This window comes from Cyphellophora europaea (genome assembly GCF_000365145.1).
Source record: "Cyphellophora europaea CBS 101466 unplaced genomic scaffold supercont1.8, whole genome shotgun sequence".
NCBI lineage: Eukaryota > Fungi > Ascomycota > Eurotiomycetes > Chaetothyriales > Cyphellophoraceae > Cyphellophora > Cyphellophora europaea.
The window spans coordinates 144,796-156,117 of record NW_008481814.1 but is presented as its reverse complement, the minus strand read 5'-3'; the positions used below and the strand labels follow the sequence as shown (position 1 = coordinate 156,117).

Below are 11,322 nucleotides of genomic sequence, written 5' to 3'. Positions count from 1 at the left end.
CTGTAGTCTGTACGGAGTACCTCGTCAACTACTGAAGAAACGCCGAATAGTCCTTCCACCACACCCGACTAGTATGCGAGCGATTGACAAATCTTCAGTCGCTGACTCTGGCTGTCTAAGGCATTTCGATTAAGCCTTTCTGGTGAGAGGAGATTGAGAAGTCCTGCTCAAGCAATAATGACGCTGCGGGAAGATCTATCGCTCCTAGTGGCATAGACAGTACTAATAGCCTTGTCGATCGCCACACCGTTGCTCGACGGCAGTCGCGGAGTTGCATTTTTGGGCCAGGAGGCTCGAATCCTCCGTTACCCCGGCGAGGGATCGCGTGCCTCCACAAGAACTCTTCACCGTTTCTCGCAGGGCGTGCATCTTGAAATCTTCACCCGGGGAAAAAGTCAAGAAAATGCACGGGAAAAAGCTGCGGACGGCTTGTGGGGAGTGCTACTAGGACCCTGTAGCGCTCGAGGGGGCTCCTCGACCGCCAGATCTGATTAACTGACGCCTCTAAACCTTCGTTGCTGGTCGCTAACAAGTGCGAGGTGTTCATCGTCCACGTGGGTGCAGACCAGGGAGCAGGAGAATGGCTTTTGTCCATGTTCGGAGAGACTAGTGAACGAGCTTGTGTTAAGTTTCAACATGGCTGTTGATGTTATGGACCCCTGTCGTTGGATCTTGGTGGCGTCTCTCGCGACCAAGTACGCCAAGGGACGTTGCTATTGCGTGCATGCCTCAACGCTCGAGAGAAACCCCATCGCCTTTCCTCAGGCTGAGGTGCCGAGCACTACTCTCCACCCTACCAGGCACTACGTACATTTCAGCGAAAACAGAAAGCACGAAATACCCAGCCAGCCACACCCCTACGAGAAGAACTTGTGCCGTACCCTCTATACCACATTGCGCCAACGCCGCAGCCCCCTGAGCGCCACCCGACCATGTACACTGCAAACAAGGCGCCAACTTGCCTGCATGCGGCAAAGGTCTCGAAGCTCTCGCGAAGCCTCACGGCGCAAGACCTCTTTCCAGGCAATGCTCAAGAAAGGGCTTGCTTCGCCGCCAATAATGATCTCAGCCCCCAATTGACATCATCTCCGTCCTGCTGTTCATGACGGTCGCCTCGATCCGCAGAGCCTCAATTTCAGATATTATCGCCACCAGCCGTCGCTGCCGGGCAAAGTGGTCAATCGCCGTCAGATGCGCCTTTTCGATGACCAGCAAACGCACTCCGTAGAGCGACCGCGGAAGCGAGCTCGAGCGGCCTCGTATTCTGCATCTACCGGCAGTGAAGACATGCAAAGTCCATGTAGTCAAGACGCCAGGGCTGCCGCACCCTCGACTTCTGACCATCAGACTGCAAAGCGATAAGCTCTTGTAGGTGACACACAGTCCTGTAGGCTAGTAACCACTAGCGGTCCCTTCGCTGACCATCTCATCTGACGGCAAGTGACTGGATGCCGGGGCAGCGCAAGAGGGACAAGTCACACGCACGTAATAAAGATGTGATGTGTGCCCAGTTGCCATCCTGAAACAAGTACGCTGAGGTGAGCAAATCGCGCTACTCGGCAAGACAAGGGAAGCATTTCGAACTTTGAGCCACGGCCCGCCCTGTCTGAAACACTTTACCAAACACCCTTGAGATGAACAGGTCATGCGTCCCTTGTAAGTCAGTAAGTCAGTATCCGTACCTAGTAGTGGCTTGATGGAAATGCAAGACTCCCAAACACGAACGATCCAATAGGTCCCAAAGTCCCAAAAATCCAAAATCCAAAATCCAACCTTCCCAAGGGTCACATCCACACCCCTCCGCTCTCGTTTCATCTCCCAGCCCTCTGAAACCGGCGTTTTAAACCCTTACTATGGGACCCTATTGAACTGATGCCTGAACCCCCCTGCGCTCGTCACCCCATCCCGCCTCTCCCTCCTCCCCTCTCATGCCACAAACCATTCCTGATGAACGCACACACATATCCAGAGTACAAAAGCCGTTCGGAAACGGATAGAGTACAGTACATCTCGATAGCCGACTGGGGCCGAACCCCCACCCCCAGGGTTTCCTATCCTTGGTACGGAGTATGAACACATCTATGTAGGCTTGACGTTGCATCCAGCGCCTACAATGCCGTCCGTTCGTCGGCATTCGGGGGTTGAGGGTGAACACGAATCAGTGTCAGTCATGTTTGTGTCAAGCGTCAGCGTCAATCGAGCAGACTTTGCTTGCCTTTGCCGGACTGGGGAAGGCATCACACTTTACACTCACTACCAGGTAGATTGTATTGTAAATGCTCGCACGACCCCTGAGGTGCAGGTTTGTACGTCATGCGAAGGGGGGTAAGCGGGCGAACGCCCTGAAAAGGTCGGCCCCGTTGGGAATCGTCTCCTGTGCTCCTGCCGAGGGGTTTGTACATCCCCCCCGGGGGCATGCATGGTAAATGGGCGAAGGGGCATGGGATATGCTGCCGAGCCACTGCAACTACTGTACAAGACTTCGCTATTGAGGATGCTGCTGGGGGCTGCTACTGCTACTGCAAAGTGCAGCGCGCATCATGTTCCTGCATGCGGCTGGCCCCGGCTGCCTAGCTTTGCTTGCTCCCTCCCCGACCGGGGGTCATGCAGGGCTGGCTCGGTATCGAGGGCAGACTTTCCCCGCGCGTGAGCGACCGTTCCTTGACGGAGCCCCAAGGTCAGTGGGAACATGGGCGGGGGTAGGGACGAGGACATAGAGATGAATATGGATACGACCCCAGGCTGCGCGAGGTGTCTTCGTCCCGCCCGTCCCGTCGCCCGTGAGACGGACTCTTTGGCCTGGTCAGCTCTTGTTCGAGCATTGTCTTGTCACAGGTGAGTTGGCAGGAGAGGTAGGGGTTTTGATGCGAGTCCCCCGAGGCCTGCATGGGAAGGGCGCAGATGCTAACAGTGGTAACGATGAGGACAACGATAGCAATATTGCTGGCAATAATGGTTCGCTGGCGACGGCCCCGAACGGCTGTGGACCTCTTTCTGGCGCGAACGATCTCTCACATTGGAGCTATGGCACAGCGCGAGCAAAGACGCTGTGTCAGGGCAGTCCTCGATCGTTCTCAAGACGGTCCTTGCGATCACTGCGCCCATTATCCTCAGTGCGTCGCAGGCCCTGTACTGATTGTCGACTATCGGCTCTGCTTGCAGCGACCGTTCCACCTCGGCACTTTTCGTCCCGAAATCATGTCGTCTAGCATGTGATGCGGCCAAAGGCGTTAGGCTTGACAGGCGGTGAGGTTGAACGACATGCTGCACCCTCATGTCAGGGTCCGCGGACAACACTCACCATGCTCACCGAAACTTGGCCGGGGACATGTGGCTGCCAGTACGGCGTACAGTTCGCCTAGTCGTGTCCAGGAACTGTATGGGAATTCCCGTTCCAGCGATCAAAACCCCGACCGGCTATGCATATACCTGTATTGCAATCTCGGCAGCTCGCCTTTGATGTGCAAGCACTAGCCTGTGGAAGCCGACGCATTCTCCGAAAGCCATTCTCTGAGGAAGACCTGTTTCAGATGGAGCTGAAAGGCCCTCCAAGGTGACATAGATATCTGTGCGACCGTGCGGCGACGGCAGGCTTCAAGCTTGTGTGAACGGTAGGCGTGTACTTACAGGACTCGGCGAGTGCCAGCGGTGCTCGCTTTTCAATGCTCAGATGTGGGTTGACGGTGGCTCCAAGCAAGCCGCCGTACACATCAGGCCAGGTAACCGCAAATGTAGGTTCAGAGACGGAATGCTATTCTACTCCGCCCTCTCGGCACGGCAGAGACGCAGCCTCACATCATAAGGCGAGAGTGACATGAAACGTCAGAGGATACACACGAACCCACATTCACAGGCTGCACGCGCATGTATATTCCACACAGACACCAGATCATCGGATAAAGAGAGGAAGGGAAGGAATGTCTCCGCGCCATTCATGCACAGCCTCCCACATAGCATTTCAAAAGAAGCCGTGCTTGGTAATTGGGCGGAGAAGAAGATCAATATAGGCACGAAGAATTTTTCCTTCAGCGTGGCACCCACGGGAGAGAGGGGTGATGCTGTACACACTAATGCCGTTTGTTTGCAGGAAGCCGAAAGGGGAAAGTTGGTGGGGAGGGGCATCGGGATGGGTGTGAGCCTGAGGAGGGGAGGTGTAGGGGTAAAGTATTGGGTCAGTTAAGTAGCGGACCTCAAGAGCCATGCGCGTTTGGGGCTGGTGTGTTGATGAATGGGAGGGCGACCTCCCGAGCGGCTGCTTTGGCAGAAACGCAAGGCAAGACACTCGATCACAACGGAGGTGGCACGCATCCGTGATGGTCGCTGGAGGAGGTCTGCGACCGAGAGTTCCTCGAAAATCATGGAAATCGTCGAAGGGCTTCGAATTTTCTTCTCTGAGACGACCTGACTCGACTGCTCAGTGCTTTATGGTCGGGTCACGTCCTCGTTGTATCGTGAACGCCGTCAATGCGTGGTCTGCTCGCTTGTTCGGTCGCCATCGTCAAAGCTCGACCGCATGTCGTGCAATCCGTCGAGCGCCGTTGACCCTCGCCATCATCGTATCACCTGCATTCGTTGCCCGGGTCAAGGGCAGTTCGAAGTATCGCCCTTTCAACGACAACATCAATCCCTCACCGTCACTTCGTTCTGAGACCGAGTCTATGCGGCATCCCGCTTGCCCTCCTTGACCTCCTTGAGCGCGCGCATCGTTCCGTGCAGGGCGTGCTTGTGGTTGCGGCGGAACTTGGGGTCGGTACCCTTCAGGCTGGGATAACGGAAAGTCTTAGGCTTCTTGATGCTGTTGCGATGTCAGTCAGGCGGGTTGCTAATGGAGGGTAATTGGCGAGAAGGAAGTAGGGTACGAGTCGGTGGACAGATTGGGAGGAGTGTAATGCAATCGGCGAATGCGAGTGGTCTGGAATCGAATGAGGAGCGTCCTTACCCATTTCTGTGCGCCTTTTTGGCCTGGTTGTGCTGGGACGAGTTCTTGGATTCTATTGGGAGAAACATCAGTATTTCGATCTTCAATGTTCCAAACGCCGCATGAGCCGAGGGAGATGGTAGATGTCCACGCCGCATGCTTTGCCTGTATAGCTACGTCCAGCTCTGTCATAGCATCGTAAGTCTTAAAGCAATGCAGACCCAGCCATGCTGCAATATCTGCTTCAAGACAAATGTATCGCAGGCGTGGCTTAGGCTTTCCTCCTCTCAAACATGCGGCGCAGACCCCCATCTTCCTCATTCTTTGCTCCTCACGATATCTGGCTTGGGGAGGGTAGCGTACTGGCCATCGCGTCGGTATTCGATCGAGACGGGGGGTATGTGGTCGAAGTTGTCGGTCAAATCTGCGAAATGTTCGATGTGGTGAAGTTCGAACAATTTGGCTTACCGAATGTGGGGAGCTCGACATGGAAGGTTTGCCGGCAAATGAAGGGCTTGGCGGGCTGCGAGGCTTGGCGCGACATCAGGCTGACTGACGAGGCTGTAAACTGGAAGGAGGTGAAAAGCATTAGTGAGGTTTAGACGCATATTAGGAAATGATCTGTAGAGATTTGTTGTACGTAGGCTCATTGTTCAGAAAAGAGAGTCTAGTTTCATTGCTATATGTGCTGTGCTGTCGGTGCTCTAGTCGTTCGTTCGGCCCAATGCCATTGGACTCCTCGCCAATGGTCTCATCTCGTAGCATTTGAGAGCGTGAGATGCGAGCAGGCAAATCCATTCGGTCCAAGTCCTAGACCGTTTCGTAGGACTGCTAGCCCGGACACAAAGATGTTCAGTCTCTCCCATCGACAATGTATTCGAGATACTTCATGTTCTCAGATGTTGGTGACAGAGGCATATGCTCCTGCATAGTCGGATCACACACGCACAGACGCCAGTCAATGTCAACGTTCGGCGAACAAGCCATCATCCCCTATGGATCGTCGTTCCATTCGTCATAAAACGCAAGACAATCATGATTGCCTAGCTTTCCCTCCCATGCACGTGTTCAATGCTTCCGTCTGCAGCTAACTGACGGTCGTGGTCTGGCCTTCATTCATGAATGGCCGGCCTTCGACGTTGCTAATATCAAACCAGGTCATGCCGTGGTCGGGATCCCATGTCCACTCCAGCTACGCGACAGTCGGTTTGTTATCATAAGTGTCATCGGGACCAGACTGGTCGCGAGAGCACTTATTAGCCACGCCAGCGCTGGGGCCGAAGTCTGCGAACTGAGAAGTCCAAGGGTTGCCGTAAGAGATGCAGTGGAAGACAGAGTGGTCGCAGTCCGGTTCGTTGATCGGGCAGCCCTTGGTGATGGCGCACCAGACATCTTATGGACAGTGTGTGTATGTGGACACGAGCCTGGCCTGCTAATACTGTGGAAGACAAGAGCAAGAGTCACAGAAAGAGCATGCCGACGCTGAAGACTCTCGTGGTGAAAGACATGCTTCCTGAATGTGTGGTTGGAGTGCGCTATAGGTATGATATAGCTAGAGCTCTGATGTAGTAGTTGTAGGAGAATTAGCTGCTGTGTAGGCTTGGTGTATTGCTGTAGGGTTGTATGTTGTAGAACGGTGGAACATTCGTTCAGAAGTATAGATTCTTATAAAGCTCGGCGCAGAGTGTGAAAGTGGTGACCAGGTACCATCACCTTGTTGTCCGCCTGTGATAGCGCAGCTTCACATAGTGGTCATTAATGAATGGTATAGGAAAGCTTGGTGCTGGCGTCAATATACGAGACAGCTTACCACATCCAGAGTGCAAGGAGTGGAATGAAGCCGTGGGTAGCCGAACTCCCTCACTCCAAGCAAAGAGATCTCCTGCCTTGCTACCTTGCTAGGTGATTGCTGTGAAAAGTAAGTGTTGGACGTTGTCCCATTTCTAAGCATAAGCAGCCTGTACCTGTTTGCACGCCATTCCGTTCACTCAGTTGCTCGATGCAAACCACAAGCAGATATATGCAACCATGGCTGAGAGGCGGCTGAGTTCCAATTGGGCTTGATTACGGATTTTAACCTATCTGCCATGCTCCTTCAATAGCTCCCGCTCCATTCGCTCGAATCCTTTCATCGCTTGGCCGTATTTCTCGTACGAGTCTTTGTTGTAGCCATCCGCAATCTTCTCAGCGAATTGACTCTCATCCCAGCGTTCCCCGATGAGATCTTCGAATGTTTCACCCTCCTTCCGTTCCACTGCCCAAACAGCCTTGTAAGCTGATCCTAAGGCGCACGCGTTCTCCCCGACATCGAGCTTCCAAACACCGTCGCTGCCGCCCAATACCTCACCGGCAACCTTCGCGATGGCTTTGTTCCGGGAACCGCCGCCAACCACGTATACCCGACGTGGCTGAGGTGGAAGACCTTCACCAGGACTATTGACGAGCTCACGCGACCTGAGGCGGAGAGAAAGCATCTGCGATTCAACGATGACTCGAGCATCCTCCTTTGGTGACTCGCGGACCTTCTCTGACTTGCTTAGCTTGTCACTCTTCGGGTCGTACTCGTAGTGCCATTCGCCCTGCGGCAGGTTGGGAATGATCTCGGGGCGTGGGAAGTAGAGCCCTAGCTGCATTGTCTTTGATTCATCGTCCCGTGCTAGCTCCTTGACTGAAAGGAGGTTCTCGTCAAATTGTTGCCAGGAGTTCTGTTCGATAGATGTGGCCTGATTGATAGCATCGCGCACATTCTCGCGTGCAAGGCCGCCGTTTTTGTAGCACAGCATGAACATATATAGACCCGCAGTGGTAGGAGAGTTGAAGAAATGGGTTGCTGGGTCGGGCTTGTACTGTGGTGTCGACATCAGGAACGTGGTCGATGTACCAAGAGATACGAGAGCGTCGTTCTGTCGAAGGGGCAGAGCTAGGATGGTGGATGGGTTGTCGCCTGTTGAGGCAATGATCTCGCAGTCCGAACTGAAGCCGTACCTGTCGACGAAGTACTTCGAGATGGAGCCCAAATGAGCGCCGCCATCTTCTGGTACGTCACCTAGCTTGGGCCGGAGCTCGTCCACGGGAAACTGGCCAGATGCGAGCTGCAACAACTTTGGATGCCATCGTCCATTGGGGATATCCCACAGGTTCATGCCGCATACATCTGAAATGTCGAATGGTGCGAACTTGCCACGAAAGATCGTCGCCAACCATGAGGATACAAGGGTAATGCGATGCGTCTTTTTGTACGCTTCTGGATGCTTGCGGGTATATCTGAGAATCTGCGGGCCGGTGAACCGATGATGAGCTTTGCTGCCGGTGACTTTAGCCAGTTCCGTTTCGTCGCCTAGCACGGCATCAAACTCATCGCATTCCTTCTGAGTACTCGCGTCTTGCCAGTTGGGGCTAAATGGGTGGGCAAAAGCATCCTGCAACTGTTTTTCCAAGCCCTGGGAAGGGTCCAGACTGCCTAACATTTTCTCGGCTTGCGCGTTCCAGAAAACACTGCCATGCTGCATTCCAGCACCACTGATACCTTTCACACGCGAGAAGTCCAGTCCGGCATCCTTCAACCTCGCCAGAACGGTGTCCATGGCCTGAAGCCATAAAGCAACTGGCGCGTACACCTCGCCCTCCGCCTCATTGGTCATGACACCCTTCTTGATCTCATAGCCCGTCGCATCGGCGTCAAAGTCAAACTTGGCCTCGTACACCTTCTTGAGAGAGGAGTCAACCACCAGCGCCTTGAGTTGTTGGGTGGAAAGATCTGTTCCTATATACAGCGGACCGGACATTTTGTACAGCGTTGAGAAGTGTTCCTTGGGTAAGTTGGAGGAGATCGACATTCGGTAGCCTCCCACTACACCTCAAATATTTTGGCGAGAAGCAGAGTGATGTTAGAATGATGAGAAGTGAGGAGCTGTCCGAGCGGAGTAAAACGCCGGTGTGGCCACTCAAGGCTTTCGTGAGCGGGGCATATGATATCAGCCTGATATAATTGGAGCCAACCTCTCGGGCATGTGTTCCTGTTTGCTTCACCAGGAAATGCCTAGCTGTGCTTTTTGTGATCGTGCGTGTGTCCGTTGGCGTGGCCGTTGGTGTGGTTGTGCTCGTCTTCAGGCTCAGGACTGCTTCTTGGACTAACATCGGGCGGGATGAAATCGCTGATCAAGTTTCCCGCATTTTCAGACGAAACAAACTTGACGCGTACACGACGCACACCTCGGACCTTTGCGCCGGCTCTTTCGCGAACAGCATCTTCGATTAGATTGAGCTGCTGCAGGTTGAACGTGCTTGGTGCGACAAGCTCGATATCGATCAGGTAATTCTGGCCTGATTTGATGCCTTGAACATCTCGGATTTCGACCTGAGAGCCGTTCTCGACAGCTGCGATTCCTTTCGTCTCGTCGCCTTTGAGAGCTTTGGTTGCAGCACGCTCTACCTTCTTTTTGATTTCATCTTCAACCGTGACATCTCCCAATTCGAGTAGCGCGTTCACGGTGTTGCCCCAGCCAGCTCTTATGACCATACCGGCAATGAGGAGACCACCAACGGGATCCAGCCAGGAGGCATCGTGTATGAGATGAGCGCCGCCAATGGTGGCCAGAGCGACGATACTGGTGAGTGAGTCGATACGATGATGGATGGCATTGGAAGCAAGGACCGAGGACTTTCTTTCTTTGGCGATTTTCATTGCTGCACCCTGTCAGTTCACGAAGCATACATTCGGGGCGATGTAGACTCACTCGTTCGATACAGCCACTCTTTAACCACAATGGAACCTGCGGCTAACCAAGCTGCGTTGAGGTCGGGTAGGCCGGCGCCATGACTATGATTGTGCCCCAGAAAGCTAAACAGACCATGAGAGTGTTCATGTGCTTCGTGCGTATGGTCGACCATGAATTGGGTGTAAAGTGTGTCAATGCCATTCAACCCCATACCGATTCCACCGAAAAGAAGTAGTCCACTAACTCCCAGCGCACCCAGACTCTCAATTTTGCCGAAGCCAGTAGGGAAGCGATCGGTCGGGGGCCGTAGAGACCAGGAGATCGTGGCGAGGGTCATGAAGTCGGAGACGAGGTCGGTCAAGGCATGGAAGCCATCTGCAATCAATGCTTGCGAATGGAAGGCGTATCCTCCCACCCCCTTCCCAATGGCCATAGCCAGATTGACAAAGAGACCAATTCGAGTAATCTTGACGCCAGCATCATTTTTGTTTGACGATGTGAGATAGGTATTTCCGTGTCCATGACTGTGTCCATGTCCATGAGCATGTCCCGCATGCTCGCGCTTTTGAATTCTGGCCATTATAGCAAGGGGGGCGGTGCGACTGACGACCGTAGGCTGTCTTGAAAGCGAGGGTAGTGGTTGTCGTCTCAGCACATTCCGTGCAGCAGCGCAGCCAGCTATGTAGGTTATCGATCGCGTGCAGGGGACCGACAGTTGAAGGGATCTCGAAAGACGCAGGAACCGCGTTTCATAGCGGGCCAAATGCGGTAACGGCATTTGATGAACACCTCACACGGGGCGTGCACAAAGAAGACACGGTTGACAGATGACGAATGCGGTCGTCAATTCCTCGTCAACGTCAGTCCATCTCTCGACGACACCAACAACACCGACAGCAATGAATGTCCACAGGTTAGTCGGCGGTCTCCAATCAGACCAGTTTTGTTTCCAAGCGTGGATATCGCCATAGCTTTTCCCGACCATTTCCGAGACTTCGCGCTGCCGCAGCGTTCGCGGCTTTGGAACTTGCGGAATTGTTCCTACCGCTCGCCGTTGTGCAACCCCCTTGCCGAGCTTTCACTGCCTGAAGGCGAGACTGTTTCTTAGGCCGCCGTACAACATCATATGGAGGCTACTCAGCATCTGTGATAAGTACTTCAGTAGTTGCCAACCATCAATGTCAATACAATCGGCATAACGTAGTTCAGTATAACAAAGTCCCTCAAAGTCGGCAAGCATCAAGGTTGTGGTGTGCAACGCTACGTTTGAACGATAGTAAGACTATCGAGCGATCTATCGAAGCAGCGATGAGTCAGGCAATGGTCTCATTCAGCTACCTACGAAGCACCATGGACGCTTCCATCTGCGGATTTCCGCTCTACTAGGCCAATGGTGACTGTCTTCAGGCATGTCGGCATCAGACAAGATGGGTTTCTTGAATGTATTCATGCAACGTGGAAACGTGCGAGGGCTTACAGCGCTAGCAAGCCGCTCAGTGGCCGATGACCGCTGCTTTCTCGTGCGCAATCAACGCCTTGTACGACTCCAGAAAGTGCTTTCAAAGCATGCTGGGTAATATTACTCAACGGTTAAGAACCTCGGAGCATTACTGTAGTCGGAGAGGTCGCGGACCACACGCTCTTTCATGTAATCGACGATGTAAAAATACTGCTTGGTCAGTTTGC

The 11,322-nt window shown here is 53.6% G+C and overlaps 4 protein-coding genes across 4 annotated transcripts; all 4 read right to left on the bottom strand.

Annotated features, from left to right (window-relative positions):
- Positions 1–4,656: 4,656 nt before the first annotated feature.
- Positions 4,657–5,076, bottom strand: HMPREF1541_07854 (60S ribosomal protein L29; the record flags this gene model as incomplete). Its single annotated transcript, XM_008722177.1, has 2 exons — positions 4,657–4,795; positions 4,940–5,076. The coding sequence occupies 2 exons, from the start codon at positions 5,074–5,076 to the stop codon at positions 4,657–4,659; spliced, it is 276 nt and encodes a 91-aa protein (XP_008720399.1).
- Positions 5,077–6,011: 935 nt separating this feature from the next.
- On the bottom strand, positions 6,012–6,110 carry HMPREF1541_07853 (uncharacterized protein; the record flags this gene model as incomplete). The annotated part of the gene is made up of 1 exon (XM_008722176.1): positions 6,012–6,110. A coding segment is annotated over one exon (99 nt), but the record flags the coding sequence as incomplete, so codon positions are not given.
- An 886-nt stretch (positions 6,111–6,996) lies between these two features.
- Positions 6,997–8,703, bottom strand: HMPREF1541_07852 (uncharacterized protein; the record flags this gene model as incomplete). Its single annotated transcript, XM_008722175.1, has 1 exon — positions 6,997–8,703. The coding sequence occupies one exon, from the start codon at positions 8,701–8,703 to the stop codon at positions 6,997–6,999; it is 1,707 nt and encodes a 568-aa protein (XP_008720397.1).
- A 254-nt stretch (positions 8,704–8,957) lies between these two features.
- Positions 8,958–10,216, bottom strand: HMPREF1541_07851 (uncharacterized protein; the record flags this gene model as incomplete). The annotated part of the gene is made up of 2 exons (XM_008722174.1): positions 8,958–9,604; positions 9,655–10,216. The coding sequence occupies 2 exons, from the start codon at positions 10,214–10,216 to the stop codon at positions 8,958–8,960; spliced, it is 1,209 nt and encodes a 402-aa protein (XP_008720396.1).
- Positions 10,217–11,322: the final 1,106 nt, after the last annotated feature.